General features: G+C 46.5%; 1 protein-coding gene across 1 annotated transcript in view; it reads left to right on the top strand.

The window, feature by feature from the left end:
* HPF1 (histone PARylation factor 1) overlaps positions 1–21036 on the top strand; it is a gene marked incomplete at its 5' end in the record, with an annotated part of 107069 nt that overhangs the window by 67416 nt on the left and 18617 nt on the right. Inside the window, one exon of the mRNA XM_082243991.1 lies at positions 2103–2190. Within this exon, the coding sequence (XP_082100117.1) occupies positions 2103–2190 (88 nt within the window). The remainder of the gene's footprint in view (positions 1–2102; positions 2191–21036) is intronic.

Genomic DNA, 21036 nt, shown 5'->3' with positions numbered 1-21036 from the left:
CTCCACCTCTATTCCTACGATCTTAGAATTCTTGCAAGATGGAGTAGATAAGGGTGTGGCTGTTAACACCCTTAGGGTTCAAATAGCGGCTCTTTTGGTATTTTTGAACACTAGGCTGGCAAAAGAGCCGTTAATCAAAAGATTTTTGTTGGCTAGACATAGGGTTTTTCCTATTATAAAAGACAGGTTCCCCCCCTGGGACCTGACCAGGGTCCTAGAGGCATTATCTAAGGACCCTTTCGAACCCTTAAAGGAAATCTCCCTTAAGTTTCTGTCGTTAAAATTGGCCTTCCTGTTGGCCATTACAACAGCAAGAAGAATAGGAGACCTACAAGCTCTTTCCATAAAAGAACCTTTCATGGTGATTTTCCCAGACAGGATTGTCCTCAAGCCAGATCCCCTGTATTTGCCAAAGGTAGCTTCCTCTTTCCACAGGACACAGGAAATAAATCTACCATCCTTCTGGGACGACCCAAAAAATGGGAAGGAAAGAAAATTTCACTGTATTGATGTGAGAAGATCCCTTCTCACTTATTTAGAGAGGACAAAAACTTTAGGAGATCAAACCACCTTTTAGTCCTCTATTCTGGGCCCAGAAAAGGACTGCAGGCCTCCAAGCCTTCAGTTTCTAGGTGGATTAGACAAGCAATTGCCACCTCTTATGAGGTATCAGGTGTTCCTGCTCCAACTAAGCTTAAAGCACACTCAACAAGAGCCCTAGCTACATCCTGGGCAGAGAAGGCTGGAGCATCCTGGGAACAGATCTGCAGTGCAGCCACCTGGTCCAGTCACGACACCTTCCTGAAGCACTACCGTGTAGAAGTACTGTCTCAACAAGATCTAGCCTTTGGCCAAAAGGTCTTACAGGCAGTGGTCCCACCCTAAGGTAGCCCTATGGGTAATCTATTATACTCTCATGTTGGGCCGCCCTGGAAGGCGAAGAGAGAAAACTTACCGTTAGTTGACCGGTAACGGTATTTCTACGAGCCTTCCAGGACGGCCGGCCTATTCCCGCCCTGTTAAAAGGGTAGGGTAACTATGTATAATAACATAGGTGGTAAGTACCTATAGAATTATGAGAACACTTCCCTTGGAAATGGTTGTGGAAGATACTTTTTTACAACTGAGGGGCAAGGGAAGGGTGGGGCCTTTGAACAATTGTAAATTGATTGTGTTTCCGGTAGGGAGGAGCCTATCATCTCATGTTGGGCCGTCCTGGAAGGCTCGTAGAAATACCGTTACCGGTCAACTAACGGTAAGTTTTTTTTTTGGCCTCTTCGGATGCCTCTTTTGGCCGCAAGGATTTACAGGCTGCTGTTTCAAAAGAGGAATGTTCATTTTTTTTTTTTTTTTTTCTATTTCCTTAGGGGTCTTTTACCTGGGTGAGCTCATGTTTTGGTTGAGCTTCATGTTACCCAGTTGGCTAGGTTTAGCCTTTGGGGTTTACGTTACTTTCTGGTTGCGTTTTTCCCACCCCTTAATGCCTATACTGCTTTGGGACGTCCCATACAGCTCATGAAGATGAGGCTGTGTCTGTCAATGGATGATAGAGAAAATAAGATTTTTGTAAGATCTTACCGTAAAATCTTTTTCTCTGATGTCCATTGACAGACGCAGCACCCGCCCCTCTGAAGGGGATGGTTTTTTTGTCTTCACTGCTTGCAACTAAACTGATGTGCTGGGCTGTATCTGTGAGGGTTATGTCTGGAGGGACAGCCCCGTGGGCGTGTATATTAAAAAACTTTGTACTAACATACTACCTAGACTACTCCTGCAGGTGGCAGCATAACCCACACGGCTTATGAAGATGAAGCTGCATCTGTCAATGGACATCAGAGAGAGATTAAGATTTTACAGTAAAATCTTACAAAAATCATATATGTATGTTCTAAGTAGTTTTCTAGCAAAAAAAAAAGATTTTTACATGTAGGATCAAAGTGTCAGAATAGGTTGGGAAAGAGGTGGTTAACAAAAAAAAATAAAGAAAAAAAAAATCGGCATAACTAAACAGATCTTTGTGTCTGTCTGATATTCAGTTTTAATTTATTTTCATGTAACGCTGTCCACCTGTCTGCATCCCTCTCCCCTTCTAATTATATCAGGTGGTGACCAAGTCTTTCCATGGTGCTGGTCTGGTGGTCCCTGTAGATAAGAATGATGTTGGATACAGGGAGCTTCCTGAAACGGATGGTAGGTTTTGGAATCCTTTGCACTATGTATATGTCTTGTTGTTTCTCTTTAACACAAACTCTACCTACTAAACCACTTGCCAACTGCACACTGTAGCTTTACTGCTACAGTGCAGGTCGGCTGTGTAGAATCACGTATATACAGAGGATATAGAAAAGAATTACCTCTTTAAAATTACATTTTGTTGCTTTGCAGCCTGAAATGAAGACAGTTTTTGTTTTATCTAGCTGTATTTACTCCGTGCAACTTATAATGTAATATCCAAGTTAAAGATAGCTATAACACCAAGATGTCAGGAAAAAAATTCAAAAACAGAATCGTGGAGTTGGAAAAGGGATCACCCCCTTGTCAGTATTTATTATTAACCATCTTTTGCTTGAATTACAGCCTTTAGTCTGTTGGGATATATCTCTGCTAACTTTGCACATCTAGACTTTGCAATAATTGCCCACTCCTCTTCTTTGCAGAAGTTCAGTTAAATTTGACAGTGACCATTTGTGGACTGTAGTCTTCGTCATTCCACGGATTTTCAATGGGGTTCAAGTCTGGGCTCTGGCTAGGCCATACAAGGACATTCACCTTTTTTCTCCAATGACTGTGGTCACTTTTGCTGTGTGTTTTGGGTCATTATCATGTTGGAAGGTAAACCTTCTTCCCATTGACGACTTTCTGGCAGAGGGCAGCAGATTTTTCTCAAGAATTTGATGGTATTTCACCCCATCCATTTCTTTTTCATTCATTGATGGACACAGCTCCTGTCATTCTTTACCATTGGGTTACACTGCCCCTACAGGAGTAGGACACTAGGCAGAAAAAAACTGCTGGCTACACCCATGGGCAGTCCCGGGGGGGTATTCTCCCTTTTCCTGCTATAGTTTTTTTTTTTTTTTTCGGCCTAGTCCGAAGTAAGGACCTAGTTCCTTGCTGGGGTCTCTGGCCCTGGCAATTTTTTTAGATAGAATTTTTTTTTTCCTCCCTGTGAGATTTACTATCATTTGCTGGACTGGGCGCTGGTAATCGTAGATCCAGTGGTCACCCAAGTCTGGCCAGAGAGCACAGGCAGGGCTCAGCTCTGCGCTAGGTCGGCCACAACATAACCCCACTGGACGGGGGCTGGTCATGCAAGTTAAACGTCTCATGAGGTCGCATACGGCCTGAGTCGCAGTGTTCCTGGCCGACAGCCCCACCATTTCGATGGAGAGGAGGATCTGTCTGGTGCGGTGCCCACCTGGAGTAGCTGTCCCCCTTTATCCATGGAGGGTTTTGGGGTGGATGTGGGCCCACCCTTGGGACTAAAAAATTGTGGGGCACAGGTCGGGACTTTATGGGGTACCGTCTAGGACTAATAGCGTTGACCTGTGCCCCACAATTTTTTAGTCTGTGTATTTCAGTATAACTGGGATGTGGTACCTTCATTTTGGTATTGTTTTTCTAAAGTGAGCCATTTTCTCATATATATATATATTATATATATTTTTTTTTTTTTTTGGGGGGGTCTGGCCGGCCACTTCCTGGGGGGTGGGGGCAGGGTGCTAACTGGCGATGGGGACCGGGGGGGGGGGGATGCACCGCCGGTGACTAGACAATTGTGTGGGGGGGGTGTTGTACCTGGTGGGGGCGTCATGACAGTGACGCCCAATGGGCAGCGATTTTTAGACGATGGGAGCCCCTCCTTATCCCCTTTTTCTGACTCCTAGATCATTTTAGCTTCCTGATCGCCGCACGTGTAGTGCAGATTCTCCTGGTGGTTGCAGGTGCCTGTGTCGGGTGGTGAGTCTGGTGGGGTCCCCTCCATCTCTCCTGAGGATCGCTCTGTGTCTTGTTCTCGGCGACCGGGTGGTGCTGCTAGCGCGGTGAGGGTTGTCCCTTAGCAGCGTGTTACACTTTTTTGTGGGGTCCTGGTGACTGGAGTTTTTTTGAAGCGTTCTTGAAGAGTCCTCGGCCTTTAGGGCCCAGCTGACCGGAAGGCGGAGACTGTGGCCCGCACTATGTATACCTTATCTGGTTCAGCAATGAGGCCGGTATTTACCATTGCCCTGGTGTTGCAAACTCTAACCGAATGGGCTAAGCTCCTGCGCCGTGACCTGGAGGGAGAACGGCTCCCCCCCTGCCTTTGCTGAGCTGGTGGATCAGGGATTGCAGTTTTTTCTGTTATGCCTCTTCGGATCTGGCTCCCCTGATGGCTTGCCTCCTTGTTCTGGCGCTGGTCTTTCAGCGTGTCTTTTGGCTCAAATGCTGGTCTGCCGACCAGACTTCTAAAAGGCCTTGACTGATATTCCCTTTCAAGGAGATCGCCTGTTTGGTGCTACCCTGGATGACGTTATTAAAGGTCTCACGGGGGGAAGAGTACCTTTTTTTTTTTTTTTACACAGGCTATGAAGAGCAAGGAACTGCGTCGTAGACGTGGGCCTTCCTTCTCGGCTCATAAGTTTTCGTCCCTCGGGGTCGACTGACAAGGGCTCGAAGCCTGTCAGCGCCTCCTCTGGTGGATCCAAACAAACCTGGTCTGGCAAGCCGAGAGCGTGCTTCTGCAGACAAGGCTCCTTCTGCATGAAAGTGCGCCCTCACCCGTATTGGGGGTGGGGCGACGTCTTCGCTGATTTCCAGGTCTGTGGACTTCCCAGGTGCAAGACAAGTGGATCCACTAAGTCATTCGATCCAGCTACAAAATCGAATTTCGCTCTTGTCCCCTGGCAAGGTTTTTTCCTTCCAATCTGTGCCTGTTCCCAGACCGGTTACAGGGTCTGTTTGGGGCGGTACAAGACCAGTTCCTTCAAGGGGTGATGGTCCCGGTTCCGACTTCGAAAGGCAAAGCGCATCCAATCCTGGACCTCAAGGCGCTAAACTGCTTTGTGCGGGTACAGAAGTTTAGAATAGAGTCCATTGGAACGGGTGTGGCATCCCTGTGTCAGTGGGATTTCCTAGCCTCTATCAATATCAAGGATGCCTATCTTCACATTCCAATATGTGCCAGTCACCAGCTTTGCTGTAGAAAAGCATTATCAGTTTGTTGCGTTACCCTTTGGTCTCGCCTCCGTTCCTAGGGTCTTCACAAACGTGTTGAATCCAGAGCTAGCCTTGCTGCGCCAATATGGTATCCTGGTACTGGGTCACTTGGACAATCTCTCTTTCTGCGAGTGGAATCTCCCTTGCTCTGGTGGAGAACCTGGAGTTTAGGGATCGACCGATTATTAGCAAGACCGATATATCAAGGGCCGATATCGACTTTCTGCAATATATCGGAATCCGCCCCGGAGGTTACCGATATTGTCGTGATGTCATTGCGTATGTTGCGCCTCCGTGCACTGGGACAGCTTCTGCCTTCTTAGGCCGCCTCCCTCAGCCTCGTCTGGAGTCGGGGAGTCTCAGGACAGTGAGTGTACAGTGCACACAGTGTGTTTAACACAGCCGCCACATACATACACCCACCCACAGCTGCCCGGTGCCAGCCAGCCACACCCACAGGCCTGTACCAGCCAGCCACAAGCCCTGCCTGTACCAGCTAGCCAGACACAGGCCCTGCCTGTACCAGTCAGCCACCACACAGGGTGCCAACAAGCCAGCCAACCACCACACAGGGTGCCAACCAGCCAGCCAACCACCACAGGGGGCAGTCAGCCACCCACCACAGGGTGCCTGCCAGTTTTTTTTTTTTTTTTTTTTTTTTTAAGCCTGTATTCAATTTCAGTAGTGTCTTTAAAATTTCAATGGAGATGGATGCAGATACAAGTCTGGTCTGGGACTATTTCTCAGGAAAAGCAGCAGCAGTGTGAAACACGTGCAAAAACAATGTAAGCATGGGATCAATAACTGCAAAAAACAAAAATACAGTACGTAAAATCTTTGGGCCCATCTGAGAGTTCACCATGTTGAATTATATCATGCAGCACAGAAAAAAAAAATGAATCGCAAGGTGAAACATCCCTATCCCAGGCAACAATAACATATGTTTCAGAAAAAAAACAGGTGGCTAAAATCGGATGGAAGATCCCAACTGCTGGACAGAGTAATCACAGAAAGGATGGTCAGTGATAACCAGCCATTTACAATGGTGTCTGACTCTGGATTTAAGCTGTTGATGTCCATAGTTGAGCCAAGGTACGCACTGAAGAGTGACGAGTATTATCGAACCGAAATACTGGGAAAGATTCACCAAAAGGTTGTTGAGAAAGTAAAGGCTATGCTGAAACCAGAGAATGCTGGCAACTCACTCTCATTCATGACTGACTGCTAGTCAGGACAAACAATCACTAATGAGTCTTACATGCCACTTCATTGACAGCGGATGGACAAGAAGGCATTTGGTGTTGAATAGAAAAGTGATGCAAGGATCCCACACTGGGGAGTACATTAGTGAAAGGTTTCTAGAATGCTAGAAGAATGGGGAATCACCAAAGACCGAGTGATGCTTGTGCTTCGAGACAGCAGAGCGAACATGGTGAAAGGAATGAGACTTACTGAAGTGTCAGACCTCAGTTGCATAGCACACACCCTCCAACTTGTAAATGATGGTCTGTCAAACCAGAGAGTTTTGCTTGACATAATTGGCATGTGAAGAGGTGTGCAGGCCATTCCCACCATTCAATCCTTACCAAGCAGCAACTGAGGTGCATTCAGGAAGACCTTGGCCTACCCAAAAACAACTTTATTAACGCTGTTCCAACACAATGGAACTCAACACTTCACATGCTGTAAAGAATGCTGGAGTAGACGCAAGCTCTTACCATCTATTCAGGTGAATATGGAGGATATTCTTGTCCTACTGCTGATCAGTGGGACATTGTAGCCAATGTCATTGAGACCCTCCTCTCCATAGAGGGAGTGACACTAGAGGTGAGTCATTATGACTCATCTGTTTCATCTGTCATCCCATGTGTGTGTGTGCTGAAGATGCTTCTTCAAGAGAATGAAGGACCCAACTCATGTGGCATTAAAACATGCAGACAGGCCATGAGGGACAGCCTCGCCAAACCTTTTGAGAAGCATGAAGAGAATAAAAATGTTGTGCTTGCATGTCTTTTGGATCCCCAATACAAGAACTAGCCTTTCTCTTCTGATGATGTATTGGCCAAGGCAAAACAATGGCTGACAGAAGCTATGCAACAGGAGGTGCAAGGAGGTTCCTGCCGAAAAGAAAAGTCAAGAAGAGCAGGTTTCTAATGTGGAAGAGCAGGATGCTTCAAAAAGAGAGAAAATGTCCAAGGACAGACGAGAAACTTCATCGTGGTCTAATAGATGCCATGTTCAGTGTTTTTATTGGGGCCTCATGCGGAGGATTCTTCTGAATCTGCAATAAAGAGCCTGGATGATGAACTTCATCTCTATTTGAAGGAACCAGTAATTGACAGAAGTGGTGATCCTCTTCAGTGGTGGAAAGAAAATGAGGCACGCCACAAAAGACTTGCTTCTCATGCTAGAAGATACCTTTCTGCTCCTCCTTCCTCGGTACCAAGTGAGCGTGTTTTTAGTGAAGTGGCAGCAATTTATGAAAAAAAGCCGTTTAACTGGTGAACATGCCGAAATGTTATGCTTTTTTTCCATTATATTGTTCTACTTAACTGGGAATATTGAAAGTTTAGTAGTATTTTACTAGTGTCCACTCCACGCAAATCCATTCCACTGTCAAGGTTTTGGCTAGCTTTTTTTTTTTTTCAAGCGGTTTTGCACTGATTGCGCTGCAGTCAGTGCAAATCTGCTAGGAAAAAAGCTAGACAGTGGATTGGAGTCAGTAGACTACTGCTGCAGTAGTGCACCAATCACTACTGCAGTCACTGCAGTAGTGATTTAAAATGATTACAGTGTGTGTACTACTGCAGCAGTAGTCCACTGACTCCCCACTGTCTAGCTTTTTTTCTAGCAGTTTAATTTGCACTGACTGCAGTAGTGATTTAAAATCATTGCAATGAGTGCACTACTGCAGTGGTAGTCCACTGACTCCAATCCACTGTCTAGCTGTTTGTCTAGCTTTTTTTTTTCACTGCAGTAGTGATTTAAAATTATTGCAGTGAGTGAGTGCACTACTGCAACAGTTTATGCATCATTCACTATCAGATGTGAAACTGATGTCCCTGAAAGTGCGGTTTTCCTATCCGTTTTCATGCAGGTAAGGTGTGAAGAACGAGCCCTTATTATTAAAAATGTTAATAAACAAACATTAACCTGTTCAGTAACAGATTTGTGTTGAAAATTGTGTTTATTTTGCTAAACTTTAAATGTTCAAAATATCGTCCGATAACGATATGCAATGGCCAAAGTATCGGTATCGGCAACCGAAAAAACGATATCGGTCTATCCCTACTGGAGATCACAATACGAACTCTGCGAGAGTTCGGCTGGATTCTAAATTTTCAGAAGTCTGCCCTGGTTGGGTCTACAAAGCTGGACTATTTGGGCCCTACTCCTGACCCCGCTGAGCCAGGGTGCTCCTTCCTCTGGACAAACTCCAGAAATTTCAGGCTGCAATTCGTCTGCTGTCCAACATATGGTCATCCCTCCAGACTTGCATGCGGGTGCTGGGCTTGATGGTATCTACCTTCGTGGCGGTTCTGTTTGCACAGTTCCATACGAGATCCCTACAAAGGGAGATTCTGACCATGTGGGACAAGACTTCGGAGTCTCTGGATAATCGGATCCAGCGGAGTCGAGGAACAAAGGAGTCCCTGATATGGTGGCTTCACGCTCTGGCACTTCGACTGAGAAAATTCTTCCTCCTCTTGTATTGGACAGTGGTCACCACGGATGCTAGCCTTTTTGTCTGGGAAGGCGTCCTAGGCAAGCATTCTGCTCAAGGGATCTGGATGCTGGAAGAGTCAAGACTACCGATTTCCAATAGCGCTAGATCGTTCTATTGATAATTCCAGTCCAGGCAACCCAAAAAACAAACACCTACCCAGGCAAAGCACCAAAATTGCACAATCCATTTATGCCTCAGACCTCACTGATGTCTGGAGGGAACTCAACCCAAGGACCAAAGATCTCACTCATTACTCTGCCCCACATCAAAGTTTTTAAGAGTAGACCACATCTTTATTAAAACAGCCTCCATTTCCCTTGCTTTGAAATCTACAATTGGGGACACCGCACTCTCAGACCATGCAATGGTATTACTTACCATATCCAGATCACAAAAATCTAAACATGCCTTTTTAGATGGCGACTCAATGAATCCCTCTTGTGTGACCCAATCCACTGCAAACTTAAAGCTGACTCCCTTTGGGAATTTTTCCAAACTAATGACACTGAAGCGGTTTCCTCCGAAACACTTTGGGCTGCACACAAACTCAACGATCAGGGGGAAGTTCATTCAACTTTCATCTCAACTTAAACGAGAGTGTAAACAGACAATCGCCTCCCTGACTACTGACTTCCTGACTCTGTCCAAACGACACAATGCTAACCCATCCACACACTTACTCAACTGGATTCCTCCCACTTGGCACTGAATTTGGCGCTTACGACAGAAGCTAAAAAACACCTCAGGTGGTCAGGTGCTCGCCTGTACCATCCAAGGGACAAAATTGGCTCCAAACTGGCCGCTAAATTTAAGTCCCAAGTTTCATGCCACTACTATCCCTAAGATCCGCACTAAGCAGGGCGACCTGACACAACACCCTCAAAGTGATGGCAGCCTTCCAGGAGTTTTACTCCAAACTTTACTCCGCTCCCAATCCACCCCCTTAACAATATAGAAACATTTCTTAGTAATATCCATCTCCCCAAATTTTGCATAGACCACTCCAAATTGCTGGAGAAGACTATCTCTGAAACTGAAATTTTTTAAGTCATCAAAACTCTAAAACTAAACTCAGTCCGTGGCCCGGACGGCTTTTCCAACTCGTACTACATAAAATTTAGTACTCTCCTCACCCCCTTTTATGGCTAGATTCTTCAATTCCCTCCGTAAAGGACACAATCTAGGTAGAGACTTGAACTCGGCGCCACTATATCGCTGATCCCGAAACCAGGAAATGACTCAAGTGATATCAGCAATTATTGCCCAATATTGTTAATAACAACCTCAAAATTCTCACCAAAGTATTAGGCTCCGTTCACATGTAGGTGTTGTGGGGGAGTTTTCTGCTCTAGGATCAGCTCTCAAATCGTCCAACAAGACAAATCCTATTCATTTCAATGGCCCCTGTTCACATCTGAGCTTTTTGACGCTGTGAGCAAAACGCCCAACGCTTAAAGTACTTGAGCTTCTTTTTGGGCAGATTACAGGCGTTTTCCATTGGTCTCTATTCAATCTAAAAACGCCTGCACAAAAAACGCGGTTAAAATCGCGGTAAAATCCCTGTATCGCTGTAAAAACCGTGTGAAAACGCTACGCTCAGGTGTGAATGTAGCCTTAGCAAACAGACTCTTTATAGACTATATTCACATAGACCAGGCAGGGTTTATACTGGGCCTTCAAGGTACGGATCAAATACGGAGGGCGATGGACATAATCTCTCTACTGAAATCCCAATAGGATGGAGGTAGCAATCAAGAGGGTTACCTCCTTTCGATTGATCTTCACAAAGCTTTTGATTCAGTCTTGTGGCACTACCTGTTTGAGATACTGGAGAGATGGGGCTTTGGCCCAAATTTCTGGGGTATCCTCCAATCCTTGTACTCCACACCCACAGCCCATATTTCAAATCCGAAAGGGAACCAGACAAGGCTGCCCATTATCTCCTATTGTCTTTGCTATTGCCATAGAGACATTAGCTATCGCAATTCGGAACCATCCGGATATCAAAGGGGTATCTTGCGGACCTCTTGACCACAAATGCGCTCTCTTCGCTGACTATCTCTTATTATTCATCACTTCCCCCTCACCTCTACACCTAATATCCTTAAACTCCTGCACGAATTTGGACAAGTTTCAGGCCTACAGGCCTACAAATCTACAGCATTGAACATTTTGGTCCCTGGCCACCCAGTGGACAACCTCCGATCTTATTTTCCCTTTACTTGGAACACCCTCTATATCCCATACTTCAGCGTAAACCTTCCCAATTCCATTGACAAGATCTACTCGGTAAACTATCCTGACATCTTTAAAAAAACTGGAAGATGAACTTTTAAATATGGTCCAAATTTGATCTCTCTTGGATAGGGAGGATCAATACCGTCAAAATGACCTTATTGCCACGTATACTTTTATCTTTTTAGATCTCTCCCCATCCCCCTTTAAAATATCGCAACTTGACAACCTACAATCCAAAATTGTGCAATACTCTTGGGGTAACAAGGACCACTGCTGCTTGAAATCCATGCTATATAGACGGAAAGAGGAAGGAGGCTTAGAACTTCCTAACTTGTGGTGGTATTACCTAGCAGCGCAACTTTCCCAAATATCAACGGTTTACTCCAGAGGCCCGAAACTGGTCTGGGTCCAAATTGAAAGACAACCGGTCCCTCACAACACAATTGACTACCTTCTGTGGTGCAATCCCAAACGTAGACCCCCTGTGCTCGCGCCTACTTTATCCCACTCCCTCTCACTGTGTGACACTCTACACAGTCTTCCCTCATATCTGACCTAAGGCCCTTAACCCACTTGTTTAACAAGCCTGACTTCCCACCTGGTATGGACATAGGGGCCTTTAAATGGTGGCTAAATAAAGGCTTGTTCAGAATTGGACACTTCTTTAACAGATTAGGCCCCCTTAAATTGGGTCATTGCATGAACATTCTCAAAATGCCTTCCTCAGAAAAGTTTAGTTCTCAAATATCTCACTTTCTTCCTTCGATCTGGTCTAATAAAAATGAACCTCCCCCTTACGAAACCTGGTGCTCCAACATAATGGATCAGAGAGGTGGAATCTCCACTATATATGCTTCCCTAGCATAAGCCAGAGACAAACACTCCTGTGCACACTCCTGGGAATCTGACCTAGGTGAATCTTTCATGTGAAACTTGGTCGCAATGCTTCCGACGCTCTTTTAAAGGCGTCCTTAACGTTTCCCTGATTGAGGCTAATGTTAAAGTATTTACCAGATGGTATAGGGTCCCGATCAGGCTGGCTAAAATGTTTCCCAACACCACTCCTTAATGTATCCGCACTGTGGAATGGCAGGCACCATGTATCACACGTGGTGGTCTTGTCCACGCATTAGATCCTATTGGAACAGAATTTTCCATATGCTACGGAAAATTTCAGGCCTGGCTATTCCACAGGTTCCCAAAATAGCAATTCTCAACCATCGAAAAGAAAGAGCCCCCAAACACATGTCCAAACTTGTCTTTTTTTATACTGTTGGGCGCTAAGATGATCGCCAAAGAAGGAAGGGTTTTCCCTTATTGCAACCAACCGGAAAATATCCTGGATAATGGCTCAAGAAAAACTTGTTAGTACGTTACTTGACAAGGAACACCTATTTGAAGCAGTTTGGGAACCCTGGGCTCTATATACCAACCCCCCCCCCCCCTCTTTCCGGGTCACCTACCGACCGGAAAAACATCTAAGGAGACTCCGCCCGCGCTCTTCTTTCTTTCCTTATCCTCTTTCCCTCCTGTTTAACAAAGCGGAGGTATTCCTTTTTTCCATTTCTTCTTACCTTCTTTCGCTCTTCTTTCTCACTCTCTAAGATCTGGACTGACTTACATGGGACCTTGTTTAACATAAAAAAGACTACCGATCAATATCTTGGAACTCCGAGTGATCAGACTGTGTCTGGATCATTGGACGGATCGTCTTCAGGGCTGTCCAGTGCGCATTTAATCGAAAAATCCATGGCCGTAGCTTATGTCAAATCGCCAAGGGGGCACTAGAAGTGCACTGGAGGTAGCCGGCATTCTTAGGTGGGCTGAACTAAGGTGGGCATTCTAAGGTGGGCCCTCTCTGCCGTACACATTCCCGGATTAGCTTTGTCTCCAGTGGGGCACCCCCGAGGTGGATCTGTTGGCGTCTCAGCTCAACAGAAAGGTGCAGAGGTTTGTGGCTCTGTCAAGGAATACTCTGGCGGACGCCACAGATGCGCTGGTGGTCCCATGGGATCGGTATCGCCTTCCCTCCTCTCAAGCTTCTGCCCAGACACCTACGCAGGATCGAGGCAGAAGGGATTCTGGTCATCTTAGTGGCTCTGGACTGGTCTCGCGGGGCTTGGTACGTCGATCTAGTGTGGCTGGTCGGTGACGTTCCTTGGAAGCTTCCTCTGGAAGGATCTGCTGTCCCAAGGACCGATCCTCCATCCTGCTTTAGTCGCTGGCTTTGACAGCTTGGCTGTTAAACGCTAGGTGCTAAAGGATAGAGGTTTGTATGAGTCTGATACCTACGTTTAAAAGCTAGCAAATCTACTTCTAGGAAGATCTACTATCGTACATGGAAGACGTACATTGCGTAGTGCAAGTCTCTTGGGGTTCATCCAGATACTGCGATTTGGGATAAATGCCCCAAGATTGATGCTTTACTATCCAAAGTATCAAAGTCTGAGTTAGGTTTTGAAGATGCAGGATCCAATGGATAGAAAAACAGAAGGGTATCTTAAAAGAGCAAATTTGAAACCCATTTTAGCCACCACCTATGTAACCCGTACACTGACAGAAAAAGAATTGGAAAGCCGCGCTAGTCCAAAATAAACATATGAAAAAATAAATTGATCAAAAAAATAAGCATATGAATAAGGTAAATAAATCCACCAATATCCAGTATCAATATCTGATAATGGCAGCCAGCACAAAAAGATAAACCATATCCAAAAGCTACATAGAAAGAGAACAGTGCAGCGCCTAATGATGAAAAATAACATAAAAATATAAATGAATATATTGATGAGACCAAAAAAAAGCAATAACCATATAGGAGATTAATACGCAGCAATCTCACAAGAAAGTCCTTATAGGTTGTATACACAAGAATAATACATGGTCACTTGTTTGAAATATGACACAGTCTCTGAATCATAATCGTATAGATTGGAAGGAAGTGATGACAGGAAACCGCTCCCACAATAGAATAATTATCCACCTCCGTGCATATTGCAGGGGTACTCTTACCAAACGGCGTGGACCCTCAAATCAATGAGAGGTCAAATAAGCGTACAGTGTTAATCCAATGCCGATCAGCAAGTGTCAGGTCACTTCACCTCCTTTTTTACACTCGATGGGAATAAGTAAATCTCCCGGTTCACAAAGTATCCTCAAACCTCCAAAGCACCTCGCAGAGAAAGAAGGGGGAGTCCAATAGTGTAATATGTACAAACCAGTTTAATGGTAAAAATGATAAAACAGGTACTCACATGAAGTTGTTTGATAACCAGCATGTAAACAAATATGGCCGCGGCAGAAGCGTGCTTACGTGTGTCATACGTGTATATTGATTCATGTTCGTTTTATGTATGAATTGAGCATTGTTTGGGGCTCATTTATTTTCTAGTGATCATTATCGATTTTGTTATTTATTGGCTTTATTTGAGATTTATTTTTCTAGCCATCAATTTATATTAATTTTAGTATTTAGCTAATCATTTTGTGTCTTTTAATATATGGACATCAAAGTCTGTTTTTTTTATTATTGCCAATTATCCTGTTAAACATGTATGGAGTGAGGGTTTTATTATGGAGTCCGTGTCAGCGGTTTTGTATTTCCGTTTCCGCTGAATGTGACTTTTTCTCTCACCTCCTTACTTCCTGGTCTACCAGCGGTGGAACGCAAGCTCCCCGCAGCTAGGTTGCTCTACTTCCAGGAAGCATATGATTGGATGATGATGTTTGATTGTTAATGCTCTATTTAATGGCATGCTTGCGGATGTCACGCCTTTGACAACGTCTGATGACGAAACGCTTCAAGCACGTATGACGCACGTAAGCACGCTTCTGCCGCGGCCATATTTGTTTACATGCTGGTTATCAAACAACTTCACGTGAGTTCCTGTTTTATCGTTTTTACCATTAAACTGGTTTGTACATATTACACTATTGGACTCCCCCTTCTTTCTCTGTGAGGTGCTTTGGAGGTTTGGGGATACTTTGTGAACCTATAGATTTACTTATTCCCATCGAGTGTAAAAAAGGAGGTGAAGTGACCGGACACTGGATTAACACTCTACGCTTATTTGACCTCTCATTGATTTGAGGGTCCGCGCCGTATGGTAAGAGTACCCCTGCAATATACATGGAGGTGGATAATCTATTGTGGGAGCGGCTTCCTGTCATCACATCCTTCCAATCTATATGATTATGATTCAGAGACTGTCATATTTCAAACAAGTGACCATATATTATTCTTGTGTATATAACCTATAAGGACTTTCTTGTGAGATTGCTGCGTATTAATCTCCTATATGGTTATTGCTTTTATTTGGTCTCATCAATATATTCATTTATATTTTTATGTTATTTTTCATCATTAGGCGCTGCACTGTTCTTTCTATGTAACCCGTACACTGGACCTATGGCTTAAACAACTTCGCTCCCTACTAGAAGAGGATACTGCAAAAGAATCTTTGATGCTCTTCCTACCCTAAACAAGGGGGTAGCATACATTACTGAAGCAGTGAGGTTCATTGCCAGGTCCACAGCCCTCATAAATGAGGCAAGGAGAGCAGTCTGGCTAAAATCCTGGAATGGAGAGACTGCCTTAAAGTCCAGACTCTTTGCCCTTTCCTTCTCTGGGGAGTTCCTTTTTGGCAAGTGACTCAAGTTGGTCTTGGAGAGGATGGCAGACAAGACAACTGGATTCCCCATCCCTAGAAAACAGCAAGGGGAAGGAGGAATTTTCCGACCTTCAAGAGGCAACAAAGGACCAAAGCAAACAAGAACAAAAGAGGGGATGAAACTACAATAGGGGGGGGGAAAGGAAGAGGTTTCCTCTTCAAACCCTCCCAGCCAAAAGGAAAGCCTGAATGACTCGGGTGGCTGGGTGAAAGGAAGACTGGGGTCCTTCTTCCCACAGTGGCACACAATCGCCAAAAACAAATTTATTCTGGATCTAGTAAAATCAGGATACAGAATGGAGGTGATTGGCAAACCCTAAACAAAACTCATGGCAACAAACCTGCTCAGAGACTAACAGAAGGCAAGGGCTACGTCTTCCCTTCCCCAGGAGATGATGGATCAAAAAGCGATCAGTTACATCTCTCCAAGCCAGAGAAAGGGAGGGTTTTACTCGCATCTTTCTCAGACAGAACCCCTCAGGCAAGTACCATCTTATCCTGAATCTGAAGAATTTCAACACACCTGTGAGAATACTAAAGATTCAAAATGGAATCCATGTATTCAACCAGTGAACTTCTGACACCAAGTGTATTTATGACATCCCTGGACTTATGGCTCAAGAAAAACTTACACATCCCAATTCGACCAGATTCAAAGATCTCTGGTTTGTAGGTAAAACCAGGGATAAACTTTTTCTCTTTCGTTCACTGACGGACACAGCTCCATGTCTTCTAGACCCTTGGGTTTATGATGCTCTCTCTTCAGGAGTAGAACTAGGCGGAAACTATTTTGGCTATGCCCCTGAGGCAGTCCCAGGGGGTATACCATCACTTCCTGCTATAGGACTTGTTTTTTCCTGCCTACTAGGAGTAAGGACCTGGCTCCCTGCTGGGATCTGTGTTCCTGGCTTTTTTTTCCTTTTTTTTTTTTTTTTTTTATCTGTTTTCTGTTCCTGTGTGAACTACAATCAACCTTCTCCTGTGTGAACTACAATCAACAGCCAGACTGGGCGACGCATTGGACATCCTAGATCCCTTTTGGTCTGGCCTGCGAGCGCGACCCAACTATTAATTTCGCGCCAGGTTGGCCGCCACATAGCCCCACTGAACGGGGGCTGACCGGCAAGTGAAGCACCTCGCGAGGTCGCATAGCCCTGGTCACGACAGCAGTCACAATCAGTCGCAGCGTACCTCTGGCCATAGTGCCCAAAATCCAAGATGGTGCGGTGGACTGCTGGGAGTGGTGCCCGCCTAAAGCCAAGGTGTGGTAGCGTCCCCCCTCTGTACCCATTGCTAGGGTGGTCATGGGCCCTACCTGAGGATGGTAGCCCCCCCATGTCCGTCCTCCCCTCACGTTTTCCCCTCTAGCTGGTTTTCCCCAAATTGGTCGTCCTCACTTGTCCCCTCCCCTAGTCCTTTTGGGGTGCTCGGGCGTTTTTTGGGGTGGGGGGAGGCTAAGTTGGTGTTGGGCTGGAGGACGGTGGTATTGTGCCGCTGACGACCCCCTTTTAGGGGTGCCTGCATTCTTTGCACTGCGGGGGGGGGGCTCCCTCCTGGTGGACTATTACTTCCCTGGGGTCCACGGGGCGCCACCATTTTGCCGTGGATGGTTTTCTCTCTCCTCGGCAGGCATGTTTGTGTAGTCCGGCGGCCTTGTTTTGGGTTTCCCTGTGTAATGGATAGCTGCGGCCATTTTCTTTGTAGTCCGGTGTGGTGACGTGCAGCGGGGGCCTCTAGTGTAAGTGTCGATTCTTCCTCTTTGATCACAGTGTGGCAGACTGTTTGGCGCTCTAGCTCTGGGGTGGTGAGTCTGAGGGTATACTATCCTTCCTCTGCTATATACAGCGCCGTGGTTGCGCTGCTACTTGTGGTGCTTCGAGCGGTGTGCATTCTGCACACACAAATTTTTGTGCAGAATGCATATCACCACCTGACCCACTCCTTGAAGCTGTGGGACCCTCTGGGTCTCAGTCTGCCCTGGCGACCCTGCAGGCAGCCCTGCAGTCACTTGTGTCAAAGGTTGATATGGCCCTGCAAAGGCGACCTAGCATGAAGCGCCCCCAGCCTTCACCTGTATCCTCTGTCTCCTCAGAGTCTGAGGTGGATTTGGCTGCCACGGACGCGAGTCAGCTCATTGGGTCTGCGTCCACGCACCCTGAGTGCTCTAACAATGAGGATGAATCCTCCTCCTCCTGCAGCCACGCATGAAAAAGCGCTGGTGGAGGCATTGATTGTGTCAGTGCGGGAAACTTTAAAGTGGGAGGTCTCCACTAATGCTGAGTCTGTGACGCAGGTGCAGTTTGGCACCTGCAGATCTTCGTGGTCCTTTTTTTCTCAGCTAATAAGCGGCCTTTTCGTCCGTCTGGATTACAGAAAAGGGGTTTGAGATCCACCCGTAACTTCCCGGAAGGCTCCACGAGACCCTGGAATGATAAGTCAAAAGCAGGCATTACTGGTTCCGCAGACAAGCCATCTCCAGCCTGAAGGGGCGCCCTCATCTGCATCTGGGGTGGGGGGATGTCTTTGCTTCTTTCCGGACCCTTGGACCTTGCTCATTCAGGGCAAATGGGTCCACAAGTTGATTTGGTTCGGCTAGATCGAGTTTGGGTCCTTGCCTCCAGCAAGGTTCTTTCCTTCCAACTTACGCCTGTCTCACGATCGGCTGCAGGGCCTCTACGGGGCAGTGCAGGACCTGTTAGCACAAGGAGTCATTGTGCCGGTTGCAGAGTCGGAACGTTTTCAAGTGTTTTTTTTTTTTTTTTTTATTCAAATCAGTTTACCGTTCCCAGGGAGGAAGGTAAGGTTCGCCCGATCTTGGACCTCAAGGTTCTGAACCACTTTGTGCGGGTTCAGAAATTTTAGATGAAGTCTGTCCTTACGGTAGTGGCTTTCCTTCATCAAGGGGATTTTATGGCTTCCATCAATCTCAAGGATGCTTACCTTCATATTTCAATATAGGTCGGGCACTAGCGCTTTCTTCGCTTTGCCATGGGCGAGGAGCATTATCAGTTTGTGGCGTTACCTTTTGGTCTCGCTTCAGCTCCTCGGGTGTTCACAAAGGTCTTGGCCCCGGTGTTGGCCTTGCTTTGGCAGAAGGGGATCACGATACTAGGTTACCTGGACGATCTGCTTCTGCGTGCAGAGTCGTCTTCGCGTCTAGAAGTCGACTTGGACATTACTGTGCAAACTCTGCAGGAGTCCGGCTGGACACTGAATTTTCAAAAATCGGCTTTGACTCCGTCAACCGAGCTGGACTACCTTGGTCTGACGCTCGGGTGTTTCTTCCACGGGTGAAATTCTGAATTCCCAGGATGCGATTCAGCTCCTGTTGTCCAACCGTCAGCCGTCGCTCAGGACTTGCATGCAAATGCTGGGTCAGATGGTCTCCACCTTCGAGGCAGTTCTGTATTCTCAGTACCATACCATACCTTTGCAAAGAGAGATTCTGGCCAAATGGAACAAGGATCCGCTGTCGGGACGATCTGATCATGTTAAGTCGGGGTTCTCTGATATGGTGGCCCCGCTCCCTGGCACTGCGCCTGGGGAAAATCCTTTCTTCCCCTGTATTGGACAGTGATTTCCACGGATGCCAGTCTGTCCAGGTGGGGAGGTGTCTTGGGAGTATACTCGTCTCAAGGTGTTTGGACTTGAGAGGAGTTCAGCCTGCCGATCAACATACTGAAGATTCAGGCGATCAGACTTTGTCTGTCACATTGACAGATCATCTGCAGGGATGACCGGTGAGGATACAATTGGACAATGCTACAGTGATGGCATATGTCAATCAAGGGGGCACAAGGCATTCCTGGTGGCCCCTGGAAGTTGCCGGCATTCTGAAGTGGGGGGAACTGTATTTTCCAACCCTCTGCTGTGCACATTCCGGGGGTAGAAAATTAGCAAGCGGACTATCTCAGTCGGCAGAGTTGGATCAGGGAGACTGGTCACTTCACCCGGCGGTGTTTCGTCAGCTGTGTCTCCGGTGGGGGACCCCCGATGTGGACCTGTTGGCATCCCGTCCCAACAGGAAGGTGCAGAGGTTCGTGTAAAGGTCTCGGGATCCTTTGGCAGACGCCCTGGTGGCCCCTTGGGGTCAGTATCGTCCTAATTTACGCTTTTCTTCCAATACAACTTCTGTTAAGACTGCTACACAGAGTTGTGGGAGAAGGGATTCCAGTCATTCTGGTGGCACCAGACTGGCCTCGCCTGTCTTGGTACTCAGGGCTGGGAGCAGACACCCCTTGGAAACTTCCTCTCAGGGAAGATCTTCTGTCTCAGGGACTAATCTTTCATCCTGCTCACAGTCGCTGGCTTTAACAGCTTGGTTATTGAAAGCCAGGTGCTGAAGGCCAGAGGGCTGTCCCAGTCTGTGATTCCTACTGTTTAAAAGCTAGGAAATCTACTTTCAGGAAGGTTTATCATCTTGTTTGAAGGGTGTACATTACTTGGTGTGAGTCTCGGGGGGGGGGGTTCTACCCGTTCCTTCTCTGTGTCTCACCTGTTGGAGTTTCTACAATTAGGTGTAGATCCGCGTTTGGCTCTGGGCACCATCAAGGGCCACATTTCCGCTTTGGCCATATTTTTCTAAAGGCCGTTGGCGGCAAAGTCCTTGGTTCACACTTTTGTGCAGGGAGTTCGTCATCTAGCGCCTCCGTTGCGATCCTTGGTACCTCCGTGGGATCCCAGTTTGGTACTGTTGGTACTTCCAAAGCCTCCTTTTAAAAACATTTGTCAAATTCCTTTGCCCAGTCTGTCGCAGGTGGACTATCGGAGTTGGCTGTGTTGTCCTGTCGGTCGCCTTACCTGGTGATTCACAGGGACAAAGTGGTGTTACAACCCTGTCAGGCGTTTCTTCCTAAGGTTGTCTCAGGGTTTCATTTGAATGAAGACATTGTGTTGCCATCTTTATGTCCTAAGCTAAAACATCCTAATGAAATTTCTCTACATTCCTTGGATGTAGTCAGTTCTATTTGTGTACCTGGCGGCGACTGAGTTGATTCGGAAATCCGATTATTTTTTCTTACGGGGGGATCTCGTAAGGGGCAGGCTGCATCTCCTGCGGCCATTTCCAGAGAGATCGCGCCGAGGCCTCTATGCGGATCCCTGGGGAAGGTAATCCTGGTGGGGGGTCCCTGCCGGGGACTCCCTGATGCCACTTATCTTTTGGACCCCTTAGATGGTCCTGGAGACCGCATGGCACGCCGTGTA

This window comes from Pelophylax lessonae (genome assembly GCF_965119305.1).
Source record: "Pelophylax lessonae genome assembly, chromosome: 1".
Lineage (NCBI taxonomy): Eukaryota > Metazoa > Chordata > Amphibia > Anura > Ranidae > Pelophylax > Pelophylax lessonae.
The sequence above is the reverse complement of the archived record's forward strand: the minus strand, read 5'-3'. Positions and strand labels throughout refer to the sequence as shown.